Here is a 25,032-nt window from a genome sequence, read left to right as displayed (position 1 = left end):
ATTGCTATGATTTGTTTTAACAGAGCATCTCTAAGTGTCTTTCACCAATGTCTTTTGCTAATTTATCTGGCGCTGAAGATTCTGAGTCAAAATATTTATTATATGACCAAGTGGCAGGTAAAAACTATATTTCATAAAAAATGTCATTTGTTAGAATGTTTATTTGGAGTCATAATTAGTAATTTGTTCTTTTTACCAAATAAATCTCTTATTAATTGCATAATAAAGAAAAAGTGACGTGGAATGATAATAAGTCTTACCATGTGTCAAGAACAGATTAAATTCAGAATGTTGATAAAGGGGCTGAATTATTGGTTGCAATTCAAGAAATTCTGAAATCTGAGAAACGCCAGCAAAGAAGGAAGAGCAAGTGAGTAAAAGAAGAAATAATTGATGGCTTGGCATTGTGGCTCACACTTTCAATCTCATCACTTTTGGTGACTGAATTGGGAGTACCAGTGAGTCCTGAAGTTTCAGACCAGTGTGGACAACACAGTGAAACCCCATATGAACAAATAATGCAAAAATTAGCCACATACAGTTGTGTGTGTATCTATATTTAGCTATTCAGGTGGCTACAGTGGGAGAATTGGCTGAGTCTGGGAGCTGGCAGCTTCAGTGAGCTGTGATCTTGCCACTGCATGCCAGCCTGAGCCACAGTAAGACCTTGTCTTGAATAAAAGTCTAATAGAACAAAGTGGGAATGAAAAATAAGGAAAGCAGTTTGTACAGGTAGTAAATGAAGGGAAACGAAGCAAGCATATATAGTAGAGAGCGGTAAAATAAAATCATTGTAGAGGAAAAGGAAGAGTCAGGTATTTTAAAAATAGGCAGAATGGGACCGGGTACGGTGGTTCAAGCCTGTAATTCCAGCACTTTGGGAGGCTGAGGCGGGTGGATCATGAGGTCAAGAGACCATCCTGGTCAACATGGTGAAACCCCGTCTCTACTAAAAATACAAAAAATTAGCTGGGCATGGTGGCACATGCCTGTAATCCCAACTACTTAGGAGGCTGAGGCAGGAGAATTGCCTGAACCCAGGAGGCGGAGGTTGCGGTGAGCCGAGATCGCTCCATTGCACTCCAGCCTGGGTAACAAGAGCGAAACTCCGTAAAAACAACAACAACAACAACAGAAAAAAAAAAATAGGCAGAATATAAAATGAACTTTCAATACCAAAACTTGTCAGAGAAGTGGAGCAAAGATTTCTCACTCTTCCTGTCTCCTTTAGTGCTTAGAAGGAATTAAAAATGAAGGAGGCACTTGACAATGTCAAGGTATGCTTTATGCACATAGATGAATACATGTATTTGGCATGCCATCCACATCTATAATTTAGGAGAAATACCTAATGTAAATGACGGGGGGGTGATACATGCAGCCAACCACCATGACACGCGTATACCTATGTAACATTCCTGCGTGTTCTGCACATGTACCTCAGAACTTAAAGTATAATAAACAAAATAAAAGGATTTTTTAAAAATGTAAGCTTTAACTCAGATATTTTAACTTTTATGTTTTGATACCCTAAAGTTCCCAGTTTGGAATCCCTATATTAGAGATTCACAGAGATAAATTGTGAGACTCTAAGATTTTTTTTGTGTTTAAAATGCTTATGGGAATTCTGTTTTACCTAGAAAAAAGCTAACATGTCACTTTTAAGTTTAATTATTAGATCATAGTGTGGTTACACTGATCTTAAGCCAATCAAATGTTCTAATTAGCAAACTGTGTGTGTGTATCTTTGATTATTAAAAATGAAGAAAGTAATTAATCATTTCTTAATGCCCATTTGGTAGACAGTCTTTAAGTACACCAGTTCTCAAACTTGTTGGCCTTTGGGTCCTTTTATACAATTAAAAATTATTTCACAGATGTAACCAACATGCTATATGAGGTGTTTATTATTTATATTTACTGTTAAAACATTTTTACTACATACGTGTATAGTCATAAATAATATTTAGAATGTTTCATGTCCTGAACTTGGATATAAGTGGTTATATATTAGACGTGCCATTCTGCAAATTTCTTTTGTTTGGTCAGCATTATATTTCTGAGATCAATCCATATTGACATAAGTAGCTCTGGTTTAATTTATTTTAAGTTATCTATCATATGACTGGACCTGATTTAATTAACCCCTGTTTATCCTGAAAAAAAAAAAAAGATTGCAGATTCCATAGAGCTTTTGTTTAAGTGGGTTATATCCATTGATACTTACTGTTTTAGAAATTAAAACTAAAAATGTAAAAATACAAGCATGCATAGTCATACATTTTAATAGCCATTAGAACTATAACCCGTTGACCATTAGAACTATGAGGTTATGTCTTATGACATCTCTGAAAAACTCCACTTTACATTTCTAAGAGAATGAGAATGATAATGGAAAATAACATTTTATGTTATTTGATCTTTTGGGTCTTCTGATTGGATCTTGAACTCCAGAGATTCTCAGATCACAATTTGAAGCATGATTTTAAACCATACATACGGGCTCTTGATGATGAAATGGCCTTTAAGTTGTCACTTCTATTTTTTTTCTTTCCCTTGTCTTAAAAAAAGTTTGATAATTTTATTTGTAGAGAAAATAGGAAAATATTTTTGTTATATATTCATTTTCTGTCTGATAACACTGTGCACTTGGTATCTACTGACTCTATTTTTACATGGGAAGAATTAGGTCCTTTAAGCCTACCATTTTAATATAAATTTATGATATTTATCCCAGGCCTATTAAAAAGTGAATTCTGAAGATATAGGTGCATGGAGGAAAGACTATCACATTGTAATTAAAGTAGTTTCTTATTTAAAATGTATTCATTAGAAGTTTTTATAAAACCCATATCTTTAGAACACATATAACACAATACTGTCATATATATTTAAATTTAAAATGGCTATATGTAAATTTGTTAATAAAAATTCATATAAAGAATCTTAATTATTAAGAATTTTTAAAACCTGATGTGAAGAACCTTAAGTATTAATAAACCAAGTTCTCACAGAAGGCAAAATATGTAATGGTAAGTGAATCAAAGTAAGTAATAGTAAAATACAAATGTAGAGAAAAGTGAGAGATGATAGCTCTTGAGACTTACCTAAATGACTTGTAAGCATAGGATGTGTAAAGTATAATAAGCCCTGACTGAACAGTGTGTTTTTCAGAAAGAAGAAGACATGGGACTGCTTCTTTGAAGAAGGAATATATACAAGTTAGTCAAACTTGTGGTATTTACATCCTAATAAATGAAAACTTTATCTTCATATTTTTCAGACTGGCATTCTACTAGTTTGTACCTCAAAGAGAAGACTTGTCAAAGATCTGAACATTTGAAAGGTGATGATAAATGTCTGTCTGAATCACCATCAATGACAGAAAAGAAGTTGGCATCCATGGAACCGAGACGGACAAACTTAATAGATGAAGAAAAGTTGAATACTGGAGTTGTAGTTATGTTTGAGAATGACACTGTCCACAACCTGTGTGAATCAAAGTTATCAGAAGACAAAGGGATCAAAGAAGGTAATAGACACAGAATTCAGTCCTAGAGTACCTCTGCTTGGCTTCATATTACCTGAGTTGTAACTTAAAAAAATGATTTGGGGTACTTTGTGTTTACTCCCCTTCTGCAACCTAGAACCAAACAGAACACCTTCTAGAAGGCCATTTATATTCTTTCTTTAACCAAAGCAGCAAATGAACAACAAAGAGAATTGGAAGAAAGAGTGATTTTGTTTTAGGGTAGTATTTAACAGAAACTTGAGAGTGAGTACCAGGAATATATTTAGAATTTAGGGACTGGATGGAAAACTAGGTTGAGATCTTGCTTTGTTGTTGTTGTTGTTGTTGTTGTTGTTTTCCGGTATATAATTAATTTATTTAATAAACATTTATTACCACTATATACTTCCCAAATGAGGTGGACAGTAAATCAAATAAACATAAAGCAATATTTATTAAGTACCGACCATGTGCTAGGCTTTGGCTACATATACAAAAACAAAAACAGACATGATCCCTGCCCTCATGGAGCTCACAGTCTAGCTGAAGCAGACAAAACAGTCACAAATACAGTGGCAAAGCACCAGGGAAGCATTATGGAAGAAGGAATTGGTTCTGCCCGGAGTATGCAGGGCAGGCTTCCCAGAGGTGGAGACAATGGAGCTGGGTCTTGGATGAGTAGGAGTTAGCCAGATGGAGGGGAAGAGGGTAAGCACATTCCAAGCAGAGCAAACAGCAAATGAGCAAGCAGTCTTGAAAGCGCATGCCATGGTGCAGAACGATGAGTGCTCCAGCTCAGCTAGAGCAGAAAAGTGCACACAAACTTACTTTGATTGAGAGGATCGTTTCGCAGTCTCTGTTCTGTAATTTACTAGGCATCATCTTTCCAGTTCTGAAGTCAAAACTGCTAAGATCAACAGTATTTCCCAGGTACCTTGCCAACTGAGGCTTGCTTCTGAACTTCTTACCACTTGGACTGAAGTAGTAGACATCGCTCTTGCCAGCACTGAGCCCAGATTTTCGGATCACTTCCTCCTTCTTCCATCCGGCGGAGGGAGGGCCGCGCAGTCCATCCTCTTCCCGCTCTCCGTGGCCCGGAGTCCCCTGGGCCCCGGCCCCACTCTCCCCGACGGGAAAGGGACCCGCTCCCGCGGGGGAGGAGGAGCGCCACTCGGGGGACGGCCGTGGCCCCGGCCCGCCGGCTTCCCGCCCCGAGTGCCCTCCCTGCGCACGACGCTCACCGGGGACTGGGCAAGCACGCTGCCCTGGCCACCCGGCTCTATGGCTGAGTCGCCGCCAGCCGCGCTCTCCCCCTCCTCCTGCTCCGGGCGGCAGCGGCCTTCCCCCAGGTGCACGCGCATCCAGCCGATCTTGCTTTGTTTTTACAGCTATCAATTCACAAGTAATAGTTATAATGATACGTACTATAACTTTAAAAAGCACCTATCAAAACCAAATATTTAGTGATTTCTTATAATTCATATGACTTTATTTATTATAGAATTGGCTTTCTAAGTGTTGATGGGAATCATTGAGAATTTGCTACATAGTATCTCCTCCACTGTGTCCACATGAGCCATCACCTTGTGTTAATGTATTCACTAGGAATATTAATTTTAGCATTTGGAGTGATCTATCTCCAGTTCAAATGGAACCAGAGGCCACTCTTAAGAACATTAATATCCAAGCATCTTAAAATGCCACACAAAGATTTTATAATCTGACTTCTTCCCAACTCTCCATCTTCAGCCCTTTTCCCTGGATGCCCCTTCTCTGGCATTACCGAACTGTGGCTCATGCCCTGCTGGTCCATTACTCTACTGCAGGCAAATACATTTACTCATTCAGGCTTCTTTCCCTCTCTTGCTGCTGCCTGGCATGCTCTCACTCTTTTTTGTCCTCTACCCCTTTTAATCTGGCTAGCTTTACTCTTGGTCAACTCAGGCATGATCTCTAGAAAAGTCATTTCTATATACTTCATTTTTATTCTTTAAGTCCTAGTGCCTGACATTTAGCAGGACTCAATAAATAATTGCTGAGTAAAATACGTAAAGGCTGTTTATACAAAGATGATTTGCAAGTTGTCCCCTACTGTGTAGCAGTAAAGGGAACAGTCATGTAAAGCAATAATGTAAAGTTCAGGTGGTAAAGATGCAGTAGGAAAATCAACAAAATACTAAGGCAGCCCCAAGGTATTAATTTTTAAAAATCACCAGAATCAAGGAAGACTTCACATAGCCACCTGTTTTAAAAGAAAAAAATAAATTTGTAAAAAAACATTTCAGATATTAGTAACAGGGTACATACACAGCAGTCATTTTGGAAATCATCAATAAGGTACTAATATGAAGTAGAGACTAGTATACCACATTACTACGTAGGGATGTTTCTACTAAATTTTAAAGTATATTTTTAATTTTTGGGTACAGAGTAGGCATATAAAAAAGTGAGGGATGATAGCTGTGAGATACATATTGAGATGATAGCTATTGAGTACATGAGATATTTTGATACAGGCATACAATGTATCATAATCACTTCAGGGTAAATAGGATATTCATCACTTCAAGGATTTATCCTCTGTGTTAAAAACAATCCGATTATACTGTTTTAGTAATTTTTAAATGTAGAATTAAATTATTATTGACTATTGCCACACTGTTGAGCTGTCAAATGCTAGATCTTATTTATTCTCTCTATTTTTTGGCACCATCTTCACATTCTCCCCTAACACGCCCCACCACCCTTCCCAGCCTCTGGTGATCATTATTATACTCTATCTCCATTAGTTCAGTTGTTTTAATTTTTAGTTCTCAAAAATAAATGAGACTATGCAAAGTTGGTTCTTCTGTGCCTCGCTTATTTCAGCCAGCATAATGGTCACCAGTTCCATTCATGCTGTTGCAAATGACAGGATGTGATTTTTTTTTTTTTTTTACGGCCAGTTAATACTCTATTGTGTAAATACACCACAATTTCTTGATCTATTTGTCTGTTGTGAAAGAGTTAGGTTGCTTCCAAATCTTGGCTGTTGTGAATGGTGCTGCCATAAACATGGGTGTACGGATACCTCTTTGATATGCTGATTTCCTTTTTTTGGGGTATATATCCAGCAGTAACATGGCTGGATCATATGGTTTCTGGGGAACCTTCAAACTATTGTTCATAATGGTTGTACTGATTTACATTCCCACCAACAACATACGAGGTTTCCCTTTTCTCCACATCCTCATCAGCATTTGTTATTGCCTGTCTTTTGGATATAAGCCATGTTAACTGGGTTGAAATGATATCTCATTGTACTTTTGATTTGCATTTTTCTGATGATCAGTGATGTTGAGTACCTTTTCATATACATGTTTGCCATTTGTATATCTTCTTTTGAGAAATGTCTATTCAAATCTTTTGCCCATTTTAAAATTGATTTATTTGATTTTTTCCTTCATAGAGTTGTTTGAGCTCTTTGTGTATTCTGGTTATTAATCCCTTGTCAGATTTGTAGCTTGCAAATATTTTCTCCCCTTCTGTGGGTGTTCTGTTCCCTTTGTTGATTGTATCCTTTGCTGTACAGAAACTTTTTAACTTGATGTAATCCTGTTTGTCTATTTTTGCTTTTGTTGCCTGTGGTTGTAGGGTATTACTCAAAAAATGATTGCCCACAGTGATGCCCTGGAGAGTCTCTCCAATGTTTTCTTCTAGTAGTTTTATAGTTTGGGGTCTTAGATTTAAGTCTTTAATCCATTCTGATCTGCTTTTTGTATATGGTGAGGGAAAGGGGTGTAATTTCATTCTTCTGCATATGGATATCCAGTTTTCCCACACCATTTGTTGAATAGACTGTCTTTTTCCCCAGTGTATGTTCTTCCCCAGTGTATGCAATCAAGCATGAGTTCACTGTAGGTATGTGGAATTATTTCTGGCTTCTCTATCCTGTTGTGTTGGTGTATATGTCTGTATTTATGGCAGTACCATGCTGTTTTGGTTACTATAGCTGTAGTATAATTTGAAGTCAGGTAATGAGTGTGCTTTTTCCAGTTTCTTTCTTTTTGCTCAAGATAGCTTTGGCAATCCAGGGTCATTTGTGGTTCCATATAAACTTAGGATAGTTCTTTTTCTATTTCTATGAGGAATGTCATTGGTATTTTGATAGGGATTGCATTAAATCTGTAGATTTCTTTGGGTAGTATGTACATTTATAAAATACTGATTCTTCCAGTTTATGAAAATAAAATATCTTCCCATTATTTGGTGTCCTGTTCAATTTCTTTCACCAAAGACACAGTTTTCATTGTAGAGATCTTGTATGTTCTTGATTATGTTAATTCTTAGGTATTTAATTTTATTTGTACCTCTTGTAAATGAGATAGATTACTTTCTTGATTTTATTTTCAGCTTAACTTTTGGCATCTAAAAATGCTACTGATTTTTGTATGTTGATTTTGTATCCTGCAACTTTATTGAATTTATCAGTTCTAATAGTTTTTTAATGATGTCTTTAGGTTTTCCAAATATGAGATTGTATCATTATATCATTTGATTTCTTCCTTTCCTATTTAGATGCTCTTTGTTTCTCTCTCTTGTTTAGTGGCTCTAGCTAGAACTTTCAGAACTATGTTGAATAACATTGGTGACAGTGGGCATTCTTGTCGTGTTCCAGATCTTGGGGGAAAGGTTTTCAGGTTTTCCCCATTATGATACTACCTATGGGTCTGTTGTATATGACTTTTATTGTGTTGAGGTATGTTCTTTTTATACCCAGTTTTTTGAGGGTTTTTATTATGAGGGGATGATGAATTTTACCAAATGCTTTTTTTCTGCATTAGTTGAAGTGATCATATGATTGTTATTCTTCATTCTGTTGATATGCTATATCACATTGATTGATTTGCATATATTGAATCATCTTTTCATTTCTGAGATACATTTTACATGCTTATGAAGAAAATTTTAAAATGTGTCATTGAATTTGTTTTGCTAGTATTGGTTGAAGATTTTTTGCATCAATGCTTATTAGAGATATTGGTGTGTAGTTTTCTTTTTTTTGATGTGTCTTTGTCTTATTTTGGCATCAGGGTAATACTGGCATTGAATAGTGAGTTTCGAATTATTCCCTTCTCTTCTATCATTCAGAATAGTTTGAGTAGCATTAGTATTACTTCTTTAAATGTTTGGTAAAATTTAGCAGTGATGCCATCAGGTCGCAGGCCTTGCTGGGGTACTTCACTCGGCCCCTAGACTTTGCTGGCTTCAGTCTCATTACTTGTTCTTAGTCTGTTCAGGTTTTGGATTTCTTCATGGTTCAATCTTGGTGGGTTGTGTGTGGTTAGGAATTTATTCATTTATTTTAGGTTTTCCAATTTATTGGTATATAGTTTTTCACAGTAGCCTCTAATGATCTTTGAATTTCTGCAGTATCAGTTGTAATGACTGCTTTTTCTTTTCTTTTCTTTTTTTTTTTTTTTTTTAAATATTACTTTAAGTTCTGGGATACATGTGCAGAAGGTGCAAGTTTGTTAATGTGTGCCATGGTGACTTGCTGCACCTATCAACCTGTCACCTAGGTAGTAAGCCCTACATGCATTAGCTATTTGTCCTGTTGCTCTCCCTTCCCTGTCCCCATTGAGAGGCCACAGTGTGTGTTGTTCCCCTCCCTGTGTCCATGTGTCCTCATTGTTAAATCCTCTCCCACTTACGAATGAGAACATGCAATGTTTGATTTTCTGTGTCTGTGTTAGTTCGCTGAGGATGATGGCTTCCAGCTTCACCACGTCCCTGCAAAGGACATGATCTCATTTTCCTTTTTCTGAATGTGTGTTAAATATTTCATGGTGTATATATACCAAGTTTTCTTTATCCAGGCTATCATTGATGGGCATTTGGGTAGGTTTTATGTCTTTGCTATTGTGAATAATGCTGCAATAAACATACATGTGCATGCATCTTTATAATAGAATAATTTATATTCCTTTGAGTATATACTCAGTAATGGGACTGATGGGTCAAGCGGTATTTCTGGTTCTAGATCCTTGAAGAATCACAACACTGTCTTCCACAATGGTTGAACTAATTTACATTACCACCGATAGTGTAGAAGCATTTCTATTTCTCCACAGCCTTGTCAGCATCTGTCGTTTCTTGACTTTTTAATAATCGCCATTCGGACTGATGTGAGATGGTATCTCATTGCGGTTTTGATTTGCATTTCTCTAATGATCAGTGATGTTGAGCTTTTTCTCATGTGTTTGTTGGCTACATAAATGTCTTCTTTTGAGAAGTGTGTGCTCATGTTCTTTGCCCACTTTTTGATGGGGTTGTTTGTTTTTTTCCTGTAAATTTGTTTAAGTTCCTTGTAAATTCTGGATATGACCTTTGTCAGATGAGTAGATTGCAAACATTTTCTCCCATTCCGTAGGTTGCCTGTTCACTCTGATGATAGTTTATTTTGCTGTACAGATGCTCATTGGCTTAATTAGACCCCATTTGTCAAATTTGGCTTTTGTTGCAATTGCTTTTGGTGATTTCGTCATAAAATTTTTGTTCATGCCTATTTCCTGAATGCTATTATGTAGATTTTCTTGTAGAGTTTTTATAATTTTGAGTTTTACATTTAAGTCTTTAATCCATCTTGAGTTGATTTTTATATAATATGTAAGGAAGGGGATCCAGTTTCAATTGTCTGCATATGGCTAGTTTTCTCAGCACCTTTTGTTAAATAGGAAATACTTTCTTCATTGCTTGTTTTTAAGTGATTGCTTTTTCATCTCTGATTTTATTATTTTTGTCCTCTCTCTTTTTTCTTAGTCTGACTAAAGGTCTGTCAATTTTATGTAACTTTTCAAAAAACCAAGTTTTTGTTATGTTGATTTTTTGTATTGTTTTGTTTATTTCAATTTCATTTATTTCTGTTTTGATCTTTGTTATTTCTTTTCTTCTACTATTTTTGGGTTTGGTTTGCTCTTGCTTTTCTGATTTTTTAAGTTGCAATGTTAGGTTCTTTATAAAATTTTGTCTCCTTTTTGATGCAAGCACTCATAGCTATAAACATCTCTGTTAGTACTCCTTTCACGGTATCATATAGGTTTTGGTACTTGTTCCATTATTAAGAAATATTTTCCATTTGTTTTCTTTTTTTAATATAGATATTTTACTGCATTTTAGGTTTTGAGGTTCATGTGAAGAACATGCAAGATTGTTGCATAGGTACATACATGGCAATGTGGTTTGCTGCCTTCCTCCCCATTACCTGTATCTGGCATTTCTCCCCATGTTATCCCTCCCCAACTCCCCGCCCCCCGCTGTCCCTCCCCTGGTTCCACCTACACAGACCCCAGTGTGTGAAGCTCCCCTCCCCATGTTCTCATTGTTCAACACCCGCCTATGAGTGAGAACATGCAGTGTTGGATTTTCTGTTCTTGTTGTTCTTGTGTCCGTTTGCTGAGAATGATGGTTTCCAGGTTCATCCATGTCCCTACAAAGGACACAAACTCATCATTTTTTATGGCTGCATAGTAGTTCATGGTGTATATGTGCCACATTTTCCCTGTCCAGTCTATCATCGATGGGCATTTGGGTTGGTTCCAAGTCTTTGCTATTGTAATCAGTGCTGCAGTGAACATTCGTGTGCATGTGTCCTTATAATAGAATGCTTTATAATCCTTTGGATATATACCCAGTAATAGGATTGCTGGGTCGAATGGAATTTCTATGTCTAGGTCCTTGAGGAATCGCCACACTCTTTTCCACAATGGTTGAACTAATTTACACTCCCACCAACAGTGTAAAAGTGTTCCTGTTTCTTCTCTAAGCTGGTTATTCTAGATAGCATTTCATCTAACCTTTTTTCAATGTTTTTGGTTTCTTCGTAACGTGTTCCTTTAGCTCAGAAAAGTTTGTTATTATCCACCTTCTGAAGCCTGTTTCTGTCAATTCGTCGCACTCTTTCTCGGTCATGTTGTGATTCTGTGTTGTTGAGGTGTTGTGATCCCTTGAGGGAGAAGAAGTGTTCTGGTCTTTGATGGTTTCATCTTTTTTTGCGCTGTTTTGTTCCCCACCTTCATGGATTTACCTGGCTGTGGTGTCAGGCAGCTGCTTGATGAGGTCACTTGTCTGCCTGTCAGGGCACTACTGGGTTTCTAGGGACTCCTTCAGATTACTAGGGAAGCTTCTTGTGTCTTTCTTGTTCATACTGGGAGATTAGGCCTGCCTCTTCCACTGACCTGTATGCCCTGTTGGTTGATGAAAAACGCTGTCCCGTTGTTATGTAGGCTTCCTGTGTTTTTTGTTAAAACATGTAGCCCAGTCCCACCCCTCTAATGGTGGGTTGTGCCCTTCCTCCACTGGGCTGGATTATTCATGGTTCAGCTCAGACTGTGGCATTGGTTGTGCAACCTGCTAGAGTCAGAGCTTCAGCCCTCTGGAGTTTGTGGGGGAGGGTAGGGACCTTCCCAGCCGCACCCTGCCATCCCTCCCTTTCAGCTTACTGTCTCTCAGCTCATGGGGTAGGGCCCCACCACACTGCTCCACCTATCCTGCTTACAGCTCCCTCTCTCTTCGGGTGAGGAGAGGGAGGGGGCCATCACTCAGTCCACAGGCTCTCCTGGCTGACTTTTGGGCTTATGCATCAGTTTAGGTCTGTGCACCAATCTGGGACACCGTCCTGGATTATTACTGAGCTCCACGCTTGTAATTCCTGGTGCTTCACTGGCAAAGATCCCCTGTTCTGTGTATTGCTGAGGCTTTGGGGGAAGCGCTGTATCTGGACTCGAGTGCCAGAGGGGGAAGCACACCCCTCCCCACCTTGCTCTGCCTTGCATGGGCTTTGCTCACTGTAGGACCAGACCCACTGAAATGCCCCTGGTACCTTGGTTGGAGCTAGGAGATCTCTGGGTTTCTGCGTCTCTTGCCCGGTGTTGTGCGCCAGAGTTGTGTCTATTCAGCCATCTTGGAGAGTCTCTGGGTCTTATTGTTTTTTAATTCATTCATCCAATTTATGTCTTTCGATTGGAGAGTTTAGTTATTTATATTCAATGTTTGTATTGATAAGTGAGGACTTACACCTGTTATTTTGTAATTTATTTTCTGAATATTCTGTGGTCTTGTTTTTTTTCTTGTTTTCCTACTTTTCCTTTAAGTAAAGGTGATTTTCCCTGTTGGTATGTTTTAAATTCCTGCTTGTGTGTGTGTGTGTGTGTGTGTGTGTGTGTGTGTGTGTACATTTCATGTTTTTAGATTTGAGGTTACTATGAGGATTTCAAATCTACTTAAGATATGGTAGTTTACACACCACAATTATAGTGTTGTAATATTCTGTTTGTCTGTGTACTTACTATTATTAGTGAGTTTTATAAGATTCACTGATTTCAGGTGGTTTCTTATTGCTCATTAACATTCTTTTGTTTCATATTGAAGAACTCTCTTTAGCCTACCTTGTGGGACAGCTGTGGTATTGATTAAAATTCTTAGCCTTTGTTTGTCTGGGAAAGTCTTTATTTCTGCTTCATATGTAAAAGAATTTTGTGCCGGGTATACTATTCTAGGTTAAAAGTGTTTAAATATGTCATGCCACTCTCTCCTGGCCTGTAAGGTTTCCCAGAAAGTCTACTTCCAGATGTATTGCAGTTCCATTGTATGTTATTTGTTTCTCTTTGCTTGCTGCAGGGATGAATGACCTTTTCTTTATTTTTGATCTTTGTAAGTTTAATTATTAAGTTCCTTGAAGTAACTTTCTTTGGGTCAAATCTGCTTGGTTTTCTATAACCTTCTTGCACTTGAATATTGATATCTTTCTTGAGATTTGGGAAGTTCTCTGTTATTTCTTTGAATAAACTTTCTGCCCCCATCTATCTCACTTCCTCCTATCTAAGGCCATTAACTCTTGGGTTTGCCTTATCAGGTTATTTTCTATATGTTGTAGGCATGCTTCATTCTTTTCTATACATTTTTCTTTTGTATCCTCTGACTGTGTTTTCTCAAATAACCTCTCTTCAAGCTCACTGATTGTTTCTTCTGCTTGATCAGTTCTGCTATTAAGGGACTCTTATGCATCTTTCAGTAGGTCAATCACATTTTTCAACTTTAGAATTTCTTCTTGATTCTTTTTAATTATTTCAATTCCTTGCTAAATTTATCTGATAGTGTTCTGGAATTTTTTTTTCTCTGTGCTATCCTGAATATTTTTGAGTTTCTTCAACACAGCTGTTTTGAATTATCTGTCTGAAAGGTCATATATTTCTGTCTCTCTAGAATTGGCCCCTGGTGCCTTATTTAGTTCACTTGGTGAGGTCAAATTTTCCTGGATGATCTTTGTGTTTGTGGGTTATTGTCTGTGTCTGGGCATTGAAGAGTATTTTTTGTGATCTTCACAGTGTGGACTTGTTTGTACTCATCCTTCCCAGGGAAGGCTTTCCAGGTATTCAAAGAGATTTGGGTATACTGTCTATGCTTTTAGTCACTGTGCCCATATCTGCATTAGGGGGCAGGGACTCTAAGCCCAGTAATTCTGTCATGTTTGCAGCCTCATAGAGACATGCTTTTGTTGGTTGTTCAATAAGAGCTGGAAGAATTCTCTGAATTGCCAGACATAAGCTCTTGTTCTCTTCTCTTACTATCTCCAAAATGAATGGAGTCTGTCTCTGTGCTACCTGGGACTGAGGGAGGATTTAAATAAGCACCTCTGTGTCCACCACCACTGGAATTTCACTGCATCAGACTTGAAGCCAGCACACCACTGGACCTTGCTCAAGGCTTATGTAACTGTGACCTGACTAATGCTTTTGTTTGCTAAAGCCTGTGGGGCTTAGGGCTATACAATCAGCTGGTGGTGAAGTCAGCCAGTCTTATATCCTTCCACTGGGGAAGTGAGAGTTTCTTCAGGCCCCAGCTGGGGCCACATATACTGTCCAGGAGCCAGGGCCTGAACCTGATAAATCTACCTGGTGCTGCAGCTAAACTGGCACTGAAACCACAAGACAAAGGCCTTTCCAATCTTCCCTCTCATTTCCCCAGGCAGAAGAATCTCTTCGCATGTCCACCACCACCACAGACCTAGGAGGAATCCTGCCAGGGTACCACCAATGTTCACTTAAGGCCCAGGGGCTCACGTTTTAAACATTTGTTTTGTTTGTAATGGTTTTGTTTACTTACGTTTGGTGGATAGATTTGTGAGTGAATGTTTGGCATGTGTGTTATTCTTCAACCTGGTAACATGTAGTGTCTCCCCAGGTGGTTTCTTGAAGTTTTAAGAATTAGGAGTATTTATTAAAGAAGGAAATATCCTGCTAAAGATTAAGCTTCCTTTAAATTTGCAATTTATAAAATAAAATGAAATATTAGTTTTAATCTATTTTTATAAAGATTATAGTTTATTCTAAGTAGTTAATTTTAACTGACTGTATAAATTTTTTCAGCAGAACAAGTCTTAGCAATGATATCAGAGGAAGAGCAAGAAAGGCTTGAAGAAAGTGAAACCAACCAGCTACAAGTATGCAACAATTTCATTTAAATTTCTGGTTGACTATTATGTTCTTTGCTTTAATAATGTAGGGTAATCCAAATGAAATTACCTTTTAGATTAGCCTTTGAGAATCAATAGATCCTAATTTACTATTTACTATTAATATTTATATTTACTATTTAAATGTATTTTATGTAGTGTTAAAACTTAAAATATTTTTAAAATCTGTAGTAACTTGTAGCTAGCTCATTTTTAACCTTGGAATAGAGAGAAAAAATTTTCAGAATTTTGTTTACTCTCATCTTTATAACATGTTTGTGTAATGAAGAAAGTAGCATGAATTATTCAATCATATTATTGAGCAATAGAAGTTATGAACAATTTAAGAGAGATGACCACTGAGCTGGATTTGTGTTACAGGAGTCATGATGGCCAGTGGTTCAAAATTTGCAGTTTTATATTGCCAGTCACTAATGCCAAGATTAAAGATTTATTCTGTCTTATGGTCTCTCATTGAATTCAGGTCATATTTAGGAAGAGAACTGGGTCATAAAATCAACATAACTGTTTATTAAGAGAATCATACTCTGCAGATTGGGACCTTTGGTGTTTGGATATGAACAATTACTTTCTAACATATTTCAATGCAGGAAATCAGTAAATAGTACACAATTTTTCTACCATCATTGGTGGATATTAGAATATATTAGAAGTGGACATAAGCAGATAAACTAGGTACATAAGAGTGTCAGCCGGGTGCAGTGGCTCACACCTGCAATCCCAGCACTTTGGGAGGCCGAAGCAGGCAAATCACAAGGTCAGGAGATCAAGATCATCCTGGCTAACACAGTGAAACCCCGTCTCTATTAAAATTGCAAAAAATATGAGCCGAGTGTGGTGGCACATGCTTGTAGTCCCAGCTACTTTAGAGGCTGGGGGAGAATTGCTTGACTCTGAGAGGTGGAGGTTGCCGTGAGCCAAGATTGCTCCACTGCACTCCAGCCTGGGTGACAGAGAGAGACTCTGTCTCAAAAAAACAAAAACAAAAACAAAAAAAAAAAACAAAAAAAAAAAAAAAAAAAGGAAAAAAGAAAAAGAAAAGAAAAAAGAGTGTTATATAACTTGAATTAAAATTTGATGATTTGCTTTTCTTTCTGATTGGTATTGATTTTGGCTTCTAACAAAGTCTGCCTACAGTCCAGTTAGTAATCTTTAGGAAAAGTATTCAAATATACTGTGCATGCTCACTAGTTAGGGTATGCTGAGGTAAAATCTTTTCAAGTGAGGACACTTGTAGCAGTACTAATCATCTGATAATTCATTTTTTTGGTAGTTTTAACACAACATGAATTTAGTCCAAACAACGGTGCCAAAGTTAAGTTTGCTGGTTTATTTTTTTCTTGCAATTGTAGCTAAGGCAAATTATTTTTCACTTCTTCCTGTGATTTGGGAGTAGCTAAACCTACGTTAAGAAGTTTAACAGGTAAATTTTAATTAGTTTAAACATTTTTTGTTATATTTTATTGGGAATAAAGTTGTTTTAAAAATGCTCTGTGCTGGGCATAGTGGCTCATGCCTGTAATCCCAGTACTTTGGGAGGCTGAGGTGGGAGAATTGCTTCAGCCCAGGAATTCAAGACCAGCTTGGGCAACATGGTGATGCCCCATCTCTACAAAATGTTAAAAAAATTTAGCCAAGCCTGGTGGCATGTGCCTGTGTTTTCAGCTACATGGAAGGCTGAGATGGGAAGATCACTTGAGTCTAAGATGTTGAGGCTGCAGTGAGCCATGCTTGCACCACCGCACTCCAACCTGGACAACACAGTGAGACCTTGTCTTAAAAAATAAAAATAAAAACATGTACCCTGACAAAGATAACTTCTGAGAAACAAAACAAGCAAATTAATTTTCCCTTTTGCATCTGCCAAAAATATCTCAAGAACAAGAAATAAATAAGGATTAGATAGAGAAGATATGTCTGTATGTTAAAGACTTTTTTTTTTTTTAACCATTTCATGTATCACTTGGTATATGAACAAAGAACATTCAAAATATGGTCTCTGAACTGGCTATACATTTTCTCCTTACATTTCAGTAGAAATAATAAACTAACCTCTCCATTAATATAAAAATAAGATTAAATCTTATTTTAAATCTAAGGAAATGTGTATTAAATGAGGCAAATTAGAGTGGGAAAGTAAAACTTCTCACAAATAAGTTAAATCAGAGGTTTGGTGAGATCTGTGAAATTATGAAATTGCTGCTTTTACTTAGGAAGAGCCAGTCCATGATAGCTCAAAAGGAGGAACAAACATAAAGGAAATTCCTTCTAATTTGACGGATAATAGCTTGTGAGGAAAAAGATGTATCTGGAGTGCCTGTCTTCATGGGCTCTCAGGCCTTTTGTGGAACACATAGAACCAGTCTCAAAAATGTGTTTCTATCTTATTCATATTCTGGGTTTTTTGTACATGTTTGCCAGGCAGCTTCTAAGCTTTATTTAAATGAAAATAAATTAGACTGTGAAAATAACAAACCAGACAGTGAACATGTTTTTAACATAGATGAGGAGAATTTTTATGATACTCTAAGAAAGTAAGTTGTTACAATAAAAATAAAAGAAGGTCGAGAGCTTGATATGCAAATGACAAAAAATATGACCAAGACCAAGGTACCATAAGGCACCAAATTAGACATCAGGCATATGTGTCTGTCTAGTGAACCGAAAGGTCAAAACCTTTGCTACTAACAAAACATGTTCTAGTTGTTGGAAGTGATTTAATCTTATTTTTGTATCAGCGGAGAGGTTATTTTATTATTTCTATTGATAGGTAAGGAGAAAATGTATAGCCAGTTCATAGACCGTATTTTGAATGTTCTTTGTTTTACTTTTGACAAGAGTAACAGTCTGCTCCAAGTAGTGTCTAATTTCAGTGCAAAGAGCTTTGAACACAATGGTATGCCACAGCATATGCTTAGTGATAATTTATTAATATGTATTTTATTCCTAGTGAAATAGTTCATATATTTCTCCATTTCACATTTATTACTCTTTCAAACATAATAAAGAGGATTTAGAAGTTACTGCAATGGCAAATGATTTTATGACTTTCTAAGAAAAGCTCTATAATTTTATCTTATTTACTATTGATGTTTTGAAATAAAGAAAAAAAAAAAGCTTCTCTTTGTACTTATTTACACTGAAGAAATAAATGTGATTTGGTGGAGGAACATTAGAAGTAGAGTCAGAAAACCTGGGGAAAAGCCTGCAGCTTGCTTAGTTTTTGATCACTTCTTTGCAGAATTGTGATAATTGAGTTCAGTGATGTATATAGAAGTGCTTAGTAAGATGCTTATATTTAGCATTTATGCATGAATGCCATTCTTAGGACTGACTATAAAAATATACAAAAATAGAATATCTGTAGAATATACTCAGGAAAAAGAAACTTAAAGGACTTTGGGAAATTTCATCTGTCCAAATGTATGCAGAGCTAAGGCTCTTAGTATATGGTGGAATATAGCTTAGATATCAAAGTATAAACCCAATATTTAATGCAGTAAATTTTTAAAATCTTTTATGTCTTTGGGTTTGTTGTTGTTCTGAGAAAGATTTTTCCAGTTTTGGGAATCTTACAAATCCTCTACTGCTTTCTCTTTTACTTGTATGGATTCATTGTCTTCAAATAAATCTTTGATCTTTGGAGAATTTATGCTGTATGAGGTTTGAAGTTTTAATTCAGCTTTTTTCCCAGTTACATATGTATATGTGGCAATGCTTTCATTGTAAAAATGTACATGATATTTTTTAATTTCAGAGAAAATAATGAGATGTCGTTGTATCGAATGCTAGCTAGAAGTTTTCTTTGTTTATTTAGATTTCTCATTGGTGTAAGAAAGAAAAAGATCTGTTGCATGAAAATTGCATGTTGCAGGAAGAAATTGCCAGACTAAGACGGGAAATAAACACAAAGGAAAATAGGAACCAGCAAAAGGAAAATAAATATCCTGAGGACATTGAAATTATGAAAGCAAAGAATGATTTCCTTCAAAATGCTTTGACACTGAAAGAGGAAACATTAACAACAACGATAAGTCAGTATAGTGTACAGCTTGAAGTTTTGACAGCTGAGAATAAAATGCTCAGTTCTAAATTGGAGGATAAAAATCAAAACCAGGAGAGATTGGAAACAGAAATTGAATCATATTGTTGTAGACTGGCCACTGCTATACAAGACTGTGGTCAACATCAGGCATCAAAAAGAGATGCAGAACTCGGTTTCGAGAGAGCCAGACAAGAGTGGTCTCATTTGAAGGAAAAAATGAATTTTGATATGAGTAACCTAATTGATGAGAACAAGATGCTTTCTGAAAAACTTTCTAATGCCGAAAATGAAATCAGAAGCCTCAAAATGAAGCACCGCCACGTAGAAGATGCTCTAAGAGAAACAACATTGCTTTTAGAAGGTATCCAAAACAAAGAAGGTGAAGTGAATAAACACATTCAAAAGCAAGACTCTCTAGAGGAAAGATTATCTCAAATACAAAATGAAAATTTGTTACTTCGACAGCAACTGGATGAGGCTGACAAGAAAGCTGACAATCAAGAAAAGACAATAATTAATATCCAAGAGCAATTTATTGCTATTGTCAAAAATCAAGCTGAGAGTAAAAAGCAAAGTCTTCTACTAGAGCAGAAAAACAACGAATTAGTCAATAAATGCAATTACTTAAAAGAAAGATTGTACAAATACGAAAAAGAGAAAGCAGAAAGAAATGTAAGTATTGTGAAAGAAAATATTTTTCAAGCTTCTTGAAAGAAAATATAAAGTAATATTTGGTTTTGGCTAAATAATAAGTCTCATTGAATATGAAGATATTGTAAACATATTTGCTATCTCAGCCTGGAAGCATGCAGGCAAAAAAGGTTAGACTAGAAAGATGCTTTACTTTGAGTAAAGAAATTGTGCCACCTATGAAACATTAAGAGGTTAAGTTACAGATTATTAATAGATATAGACTAATATAAATAATGTAGTCTTATGCTACTTAAATAATACTTATTTTATTTTATTTTATTTTATTTTATTTTGAGACAGAGTCTTATTCTGCTACCCAGGCAGGAGTGCTGTGGCCTGATCTTGGCTCACTGCAACCTCCGCCTCCTGGGTTCAAGCAGTTCTCCCTCAACCTCCTGAATAGCTGTGATTACAGGCATGTTCCACCACACCTGGCTAATTTTTGTATTTTTAGTAGAGATAGGGTTTTGCCATGTTGGCCAGGCTGGTCTCGAACTTCTGAGCTCAGCTGATCCCCCCACCTTGGCCTCCCAAAGTGTTGAAATTACAGGTGTAAGCCTCCAAAGCCGGCCTGAAATATTTTTAATGTCTTTATGTGGCCATATTTTAAAACCATGATGAACTAGATAAATGGAAATACCATACCTGAAATGAATATTTTGAAATTAACATTCAATTTGGTGGGTGATTTCGATCCAGATTTCCCAGGTGAACTGAAGTGTACTGCTGTATCTCATAAGGCTTTCCCTCAGGAGCTTCTTATATATTGTAGTTGGTGTAGCTTTATTTTTATTCATGTTAATTTGACTTAAATCTGAAACTGTCACAATCTCAAATTATTGTCATGACCTCCCAACTCTTTGAAGGGATTCACTTTTAATTCAATATAATTTGGGACAGATGTGAATGTCAGTAAAACCATATTTGATTTAATCTTACCACTGGCATTTGTAATTTATTTTGAATGTTTTTACAAGTAATTTTTGCATAATTTTTATTTCAAAGCTCTATGACTATTTTGATTTGGATATAACTTTGTTGAGTACAAAGATAATTGTAGCAATCTGTGATTTCTTTGTTTGTCATGGGGTGCCCATGTTCAAACTAATGAGGGGTGACAGGATTCACATATAGTGGGAATGGAGTGAGTAGGGGGAGAGTGTAGGAGCTGAGATCAGGGAGGTGGAGGCGAGGTTATCAAGGGCCTCAAAGGCCATTGGAATTTTAGTTTTATTTTGAGATAGGAATCTATTGGAAAGATTTGAGCAGGCAATTGAATAAGAGGAATTGTGAAGTTGATTTGAACTTCTAATAAATAAGAGAGAAAACATTTCAGAGTATAGAATTTACCACCACTAGTCTCACTCACCCATTGCTTTTTGAGACTTCAGTAGATGATTAAGGATTGCAAACTTAGGGGATGAATGAATAGTGGGTTGTATCTACTGTTTAAGTAACAGAATACTGATTTGGCAGGAAAATAACATCTTTTTTGTCCTTAACTGAATTCAGTAATGAACATTCCTGTTCGTTACACATGAGGAAAAGAAGGTGAATTAATGTATGTGGTAATATTTTTCAAAGTATTTGTATTAGAGTTAAATCTTATGACCATCATTTAATAATAAGGTGACATAAAGTTAATAACAAAAATATCTTTACAGGAAACTATGAGACAACTTCAAGAATTGGTTGGTACTGAAAAAAAACAACCTGTGTCAGAGTCTTCACTAGAGGCTACACTGTGTTATCATGCTAATTTAGATGAAACACAGGACTCAAAGAGGAAATCAGGTCAAATCAGAAGTCAAGTATGTATAAAACGTAGCATGTCAACATTTAATCTATAGCTGGTTAAATAATACCAAGCGGTTTAGGATACTAATTTCAGTGAGCAGCTTTCTTTTGTATTTTCATTATAATTAATTTTATTATCTTTATAATGTATTTGTTTCTTAATCTCTTGACCTTTATTCTGTCACTTTTTCCTCTTAAGTATGTACATATTTTTTTAAATAATATTCACCTTTAGGAAAAGTTGGGAATTAGACATCATTCCTCACAAAAGTTGAGAGACTTTTTTTTGGTGAAACAGTATTTTTAAGTGATTTTTCTCTATTATCATGGTGAGACAAGCCAGATTAAATCAGAGGACAATATTTATTTCAGAAAATTATCTTATTTCTTATCTTCACTTTTGTAAATGGGTACAGAATCTCTGTATATTTCTTTCATGCATTTCAGGATAACTTGTACAGGAAAGACTATTACAGTGGTCTTCAAAATGCAAGTGTTTTAGATTAGTTTACAAAATACTTAAAATGTTAGGCATTTCCTGCCTATTTTATTTCTTTTAAATATATTGTAAAGCAGAAATATTCAGATCATGTGTAGTATATAATCCAAAGTAGAGAAGTAAGAAATTTATCAAGATCCTGCCATTTGATTTTTAAAACAACTTTATTAAGATATAATTCACCGAGTATATGGTTCACCCATGTGAAGTTTCTTAGTATATTGTCAGAGTTGTGTAACCATTGCCACCATCAATTTTAGAACATTTTTATGACCCTGAAAAGAAACTGCATCCCTAAGCCATCATCGACCAGTTTCCCCCTTTTTACTCAGCTCTGGGGAACCACCAGTCTCCTTTGTTTGTTTAGATTTATCCACTCTGGAATTACACAATATGCGGTCTTTTGCGACGATTTGTTTCAGTTGGCATAACATTTTTAAGCGTTTTCTGTGTGGTAGCAGGTATCAGTACTTAATTTCTTCTTCTTGCTGAGTAATATTTTGTCGTATAAATATACCAATCATTTTATTTATTCATTCATGAATTGATAGACCATTGGGTTTTTTTCCAGTTTGGACTGTTATTAACAAGGCTGCTGTGAACTTTGATATAAAAGTGCTTGTGTTTGCATATGTTTTCATTTCTGTTGGGGTTATACTTATGAGTGGAAATGTTGGGCCATGTGTTAACTCTTTGAGAAGCTGCCAGTCTGTTTTCCAAACTGGCCGCACCATTTTACATTCTTATCAGCATTGTGAGGGGGTTCTAATTTCCCCACATCCTTGCCAAAATTTTCCATATTTTTGATTGAGAAAAGATTTTATTCTAGTAGTGCAATGTGGTACTTTACTGTGGTTTTAATTTGCATTTTTTGATGACTAATGATTTTAAGCATCTTTTTATGTGCTTATGGACCATTTGTATATCTTCTTTGGAGAAATATCTATTCAAATACTTTGCCCATTTTTAAATTGTCTTTTTATTTCTAAATTTTAAGAGTTATTTTTATATCCTAGGTGTAAGTCCCTTATCAGGTACATGATTTTCAAATATTTACTTCTACTAAATGGCCTTCATCTTTACTTTCCTGATGGTGTCCATTCAAATTCCAAATTTTGATCAAGTCCAGTTAATCTATTTTTCCTTTTGGTGTTATGTCTAAGAAACCACTGGCAAATGCAGTCACAAAGATTTATGCCTATGTCTTCATCTAAGAATTTTATAGTTTTAGCTCTTACATTTAGCTGTTTTATTTTGAATCAATGTTTAGATATGGCGTTTGGTGAGACAATACCATTTGTTGAAAATGTTATTCTTTTCTCATTTGTTTTGTAACTATTGTTGAAAATCAATTGAACACAAATGTACAGATTTAATTTTGTATTCTCAATTTTAATATGTTGGTCTCTGTCTATCCTTGTTCACTAACATGTCTTGTTCAAGTTCTTTTGTATGATATAGAGCAGCATTTTGTTACAATATTAAGATGAGATGGTCTTACCTTCTTCATACAAACAGGCTCAAAGTAAGGTAAAGGGGAAATTGTACTTAATTTCTTAACATTCAAAGGACATATTTGTTTCACTACTGAAGATTAAATATAGTTTTATAATAGTCTATTTCCTCATTGAGGAAATGAACATAAACATCGAATACTAAATTGATTAATAAATACTCAAAGCTGCTTATCTCTTAGAATTTCAGTGAATTGAAATCAGGTCAAATAATCTGATTTTGGTTGGAAAGTCAAATATTTCTAGTTGTTTTTTCCTTTTTTTGAATTATACTTTAAGTTCTGGGGTACATGTGCAGAACATGCAGGTTTGTTACATAGGTATACATGTGCCATGGTGGTTTGCTGTACCCATCAACCTGTCATCTACATTAGGTATTTCTCCTAATGCTATTCCTCCCATAGTCCCCCACCTCCTGAAAGGCCCTGGTAGGTGATGTTCCCCTCACTGTGTCCATGTGTTCTCATTGTTCAACTCCCACTTTTGAATGAAAGCATGCAGTGTTTGGTTTTCTGTTCTTGTGTTAGTTTGCTGAGAATGATGGTTTCCAGTTTCATCTGTGTCCCTGCAAAGGACATAAACTCATCCTTTTTTATAGCTGCATAGGATGCCATGGTGTATATGTGCCACATTTTTTTTTTATCCAGTCTATCATTGATGGACATTTGGGTTGGTTCCAAGTATTTGCTATTGTGAACAGTGCCGCAATAAACATATGTGTGCATGTCTTTATAGTAGAATTATTTATAATCCTTTTGGTATATACCCAGTAATGGGATTTCTAGGTCAAATGGTATTTCTAGTTCTAGATCCTTGAGAAATCACCACACTGTCTTCCACAATGGTTGAACTAATTTGCACTCCTACCAACAGTGTAAAAGTGTTCCTATTTCTCCACATCCTCTCCAGCATCTGTTGTTTCCTGAGTTTTTAATAATTGCTGTTCTAACTGGCATGAGATGGTACCTCATTGTGGTTTTGATTTGCATTTCTCTGATGACCAATGATGATGAGTTTTTTTTTTCATATGTTTGTTGGCTGTATAAATGTCTTCATTTGAGAAGGAATGTGATAGCTACTAGGAAGAATTTTATAGAGAAGGGCAGACGGGCGGAGGTTGTGGGGTCAAATCCACATTCATAGGGGTTATATTTTTCTACATATAAATTTAACTGGGGGATTCAAAGTGTGGTGGTAATTAGTAGTAGGGCTAGTAGGATATTAGTCACTAGGGTCAGTATTAGATTAATTACTCTCTCTCGAGCCTGTCAAAGCTTACTGATTGGAAGTCAGTGGTTACGGGTGACCTCGGAGTATAGTATAACCTCCGAAAAACACATACCAAGACCTCACTAGTCTAAGTAAACTTACCCTTATTGACCCAATAACTTGATCAACGGACTACGTTACCCTAGGGATAACAGCGCAATCCTATTTTAGAGTCCATATCGACAATAGGGT

At 36.1% G+C, this 25,032-nt stretch overlaps 1 protein-coding gene and 1 pseudogene across 5 annotated transcripts in view; one reads left to right on the top strand and one right to left on the bottom strand.

Moving 5' to 3' along the window:
* LOC141585171 (ankyrin repeat domain-containing protein 26-like) overlaps positions 1 to 25,032 on the top strand; it is a 52,988-nt gene that overhangs the window by 1,018 nt on the left and 26,938 nt on the right. For 3 of the 5 annotated variants that reach the window (XM_074403111.1, XM_074403110.1, XM_074403101.1), the window contains exons 2-6: positions 24 to 117; positions 3,284 to 3,532; positions 14,917 to 14,990; positions 18,841 to 19,740; positions 21,426 to 21,572. In XM_074403111.1, coding sequence (XP_074259212.1) covers positions 48 to 117; positions 3,284 to 3,532; positions 14,917 to 14,990; positions 18,841 to 19,740; positions 21,426 to 21,572 — 1,440 coding nt within the window. In that variant the 5' untranslated portion in view covers positions 24 to 47. Of the gene's footprint in view, positions 1 to 23; positions 118 to 228; positions 371 to 3,283; positions 3,533 to 14,916; positions 14,991 to 18,840; positions 19,741 to 21,425; positions 21,573 to 25,032 lie in introns of those variants that run through there. The other 2 variants (XM_074403113.1, XM_074403104.1) reach the window with 2 other exon arrangements.
* Positions 4,106 to 4,872, bottom strand: LOC104652810 (methyl-CpG-binding domain protein 2 pseudogene; annotated as a pseudogene).

The sequence above is a fragment of the Saimiri boliviensis genome, chromosome 1, assembly GCF_048565385.1.
Source record: "Saimiri boliviensis isolate mSaiBol1 chromosome 1, mSaiBol1.pri, whole genome shotgun sequence".
Lineage (NCBI taxonomy): Eukaryota > Metazoa > Chordata > Mammalia > Primates > Cebidae > Saimiri > Saimiri boliviensis.
The sequence above is the reverse complement of the archived record's forward strand: the minus strand, read 5'-3'. Positions and strand labels throughout refer to the sequence as shown.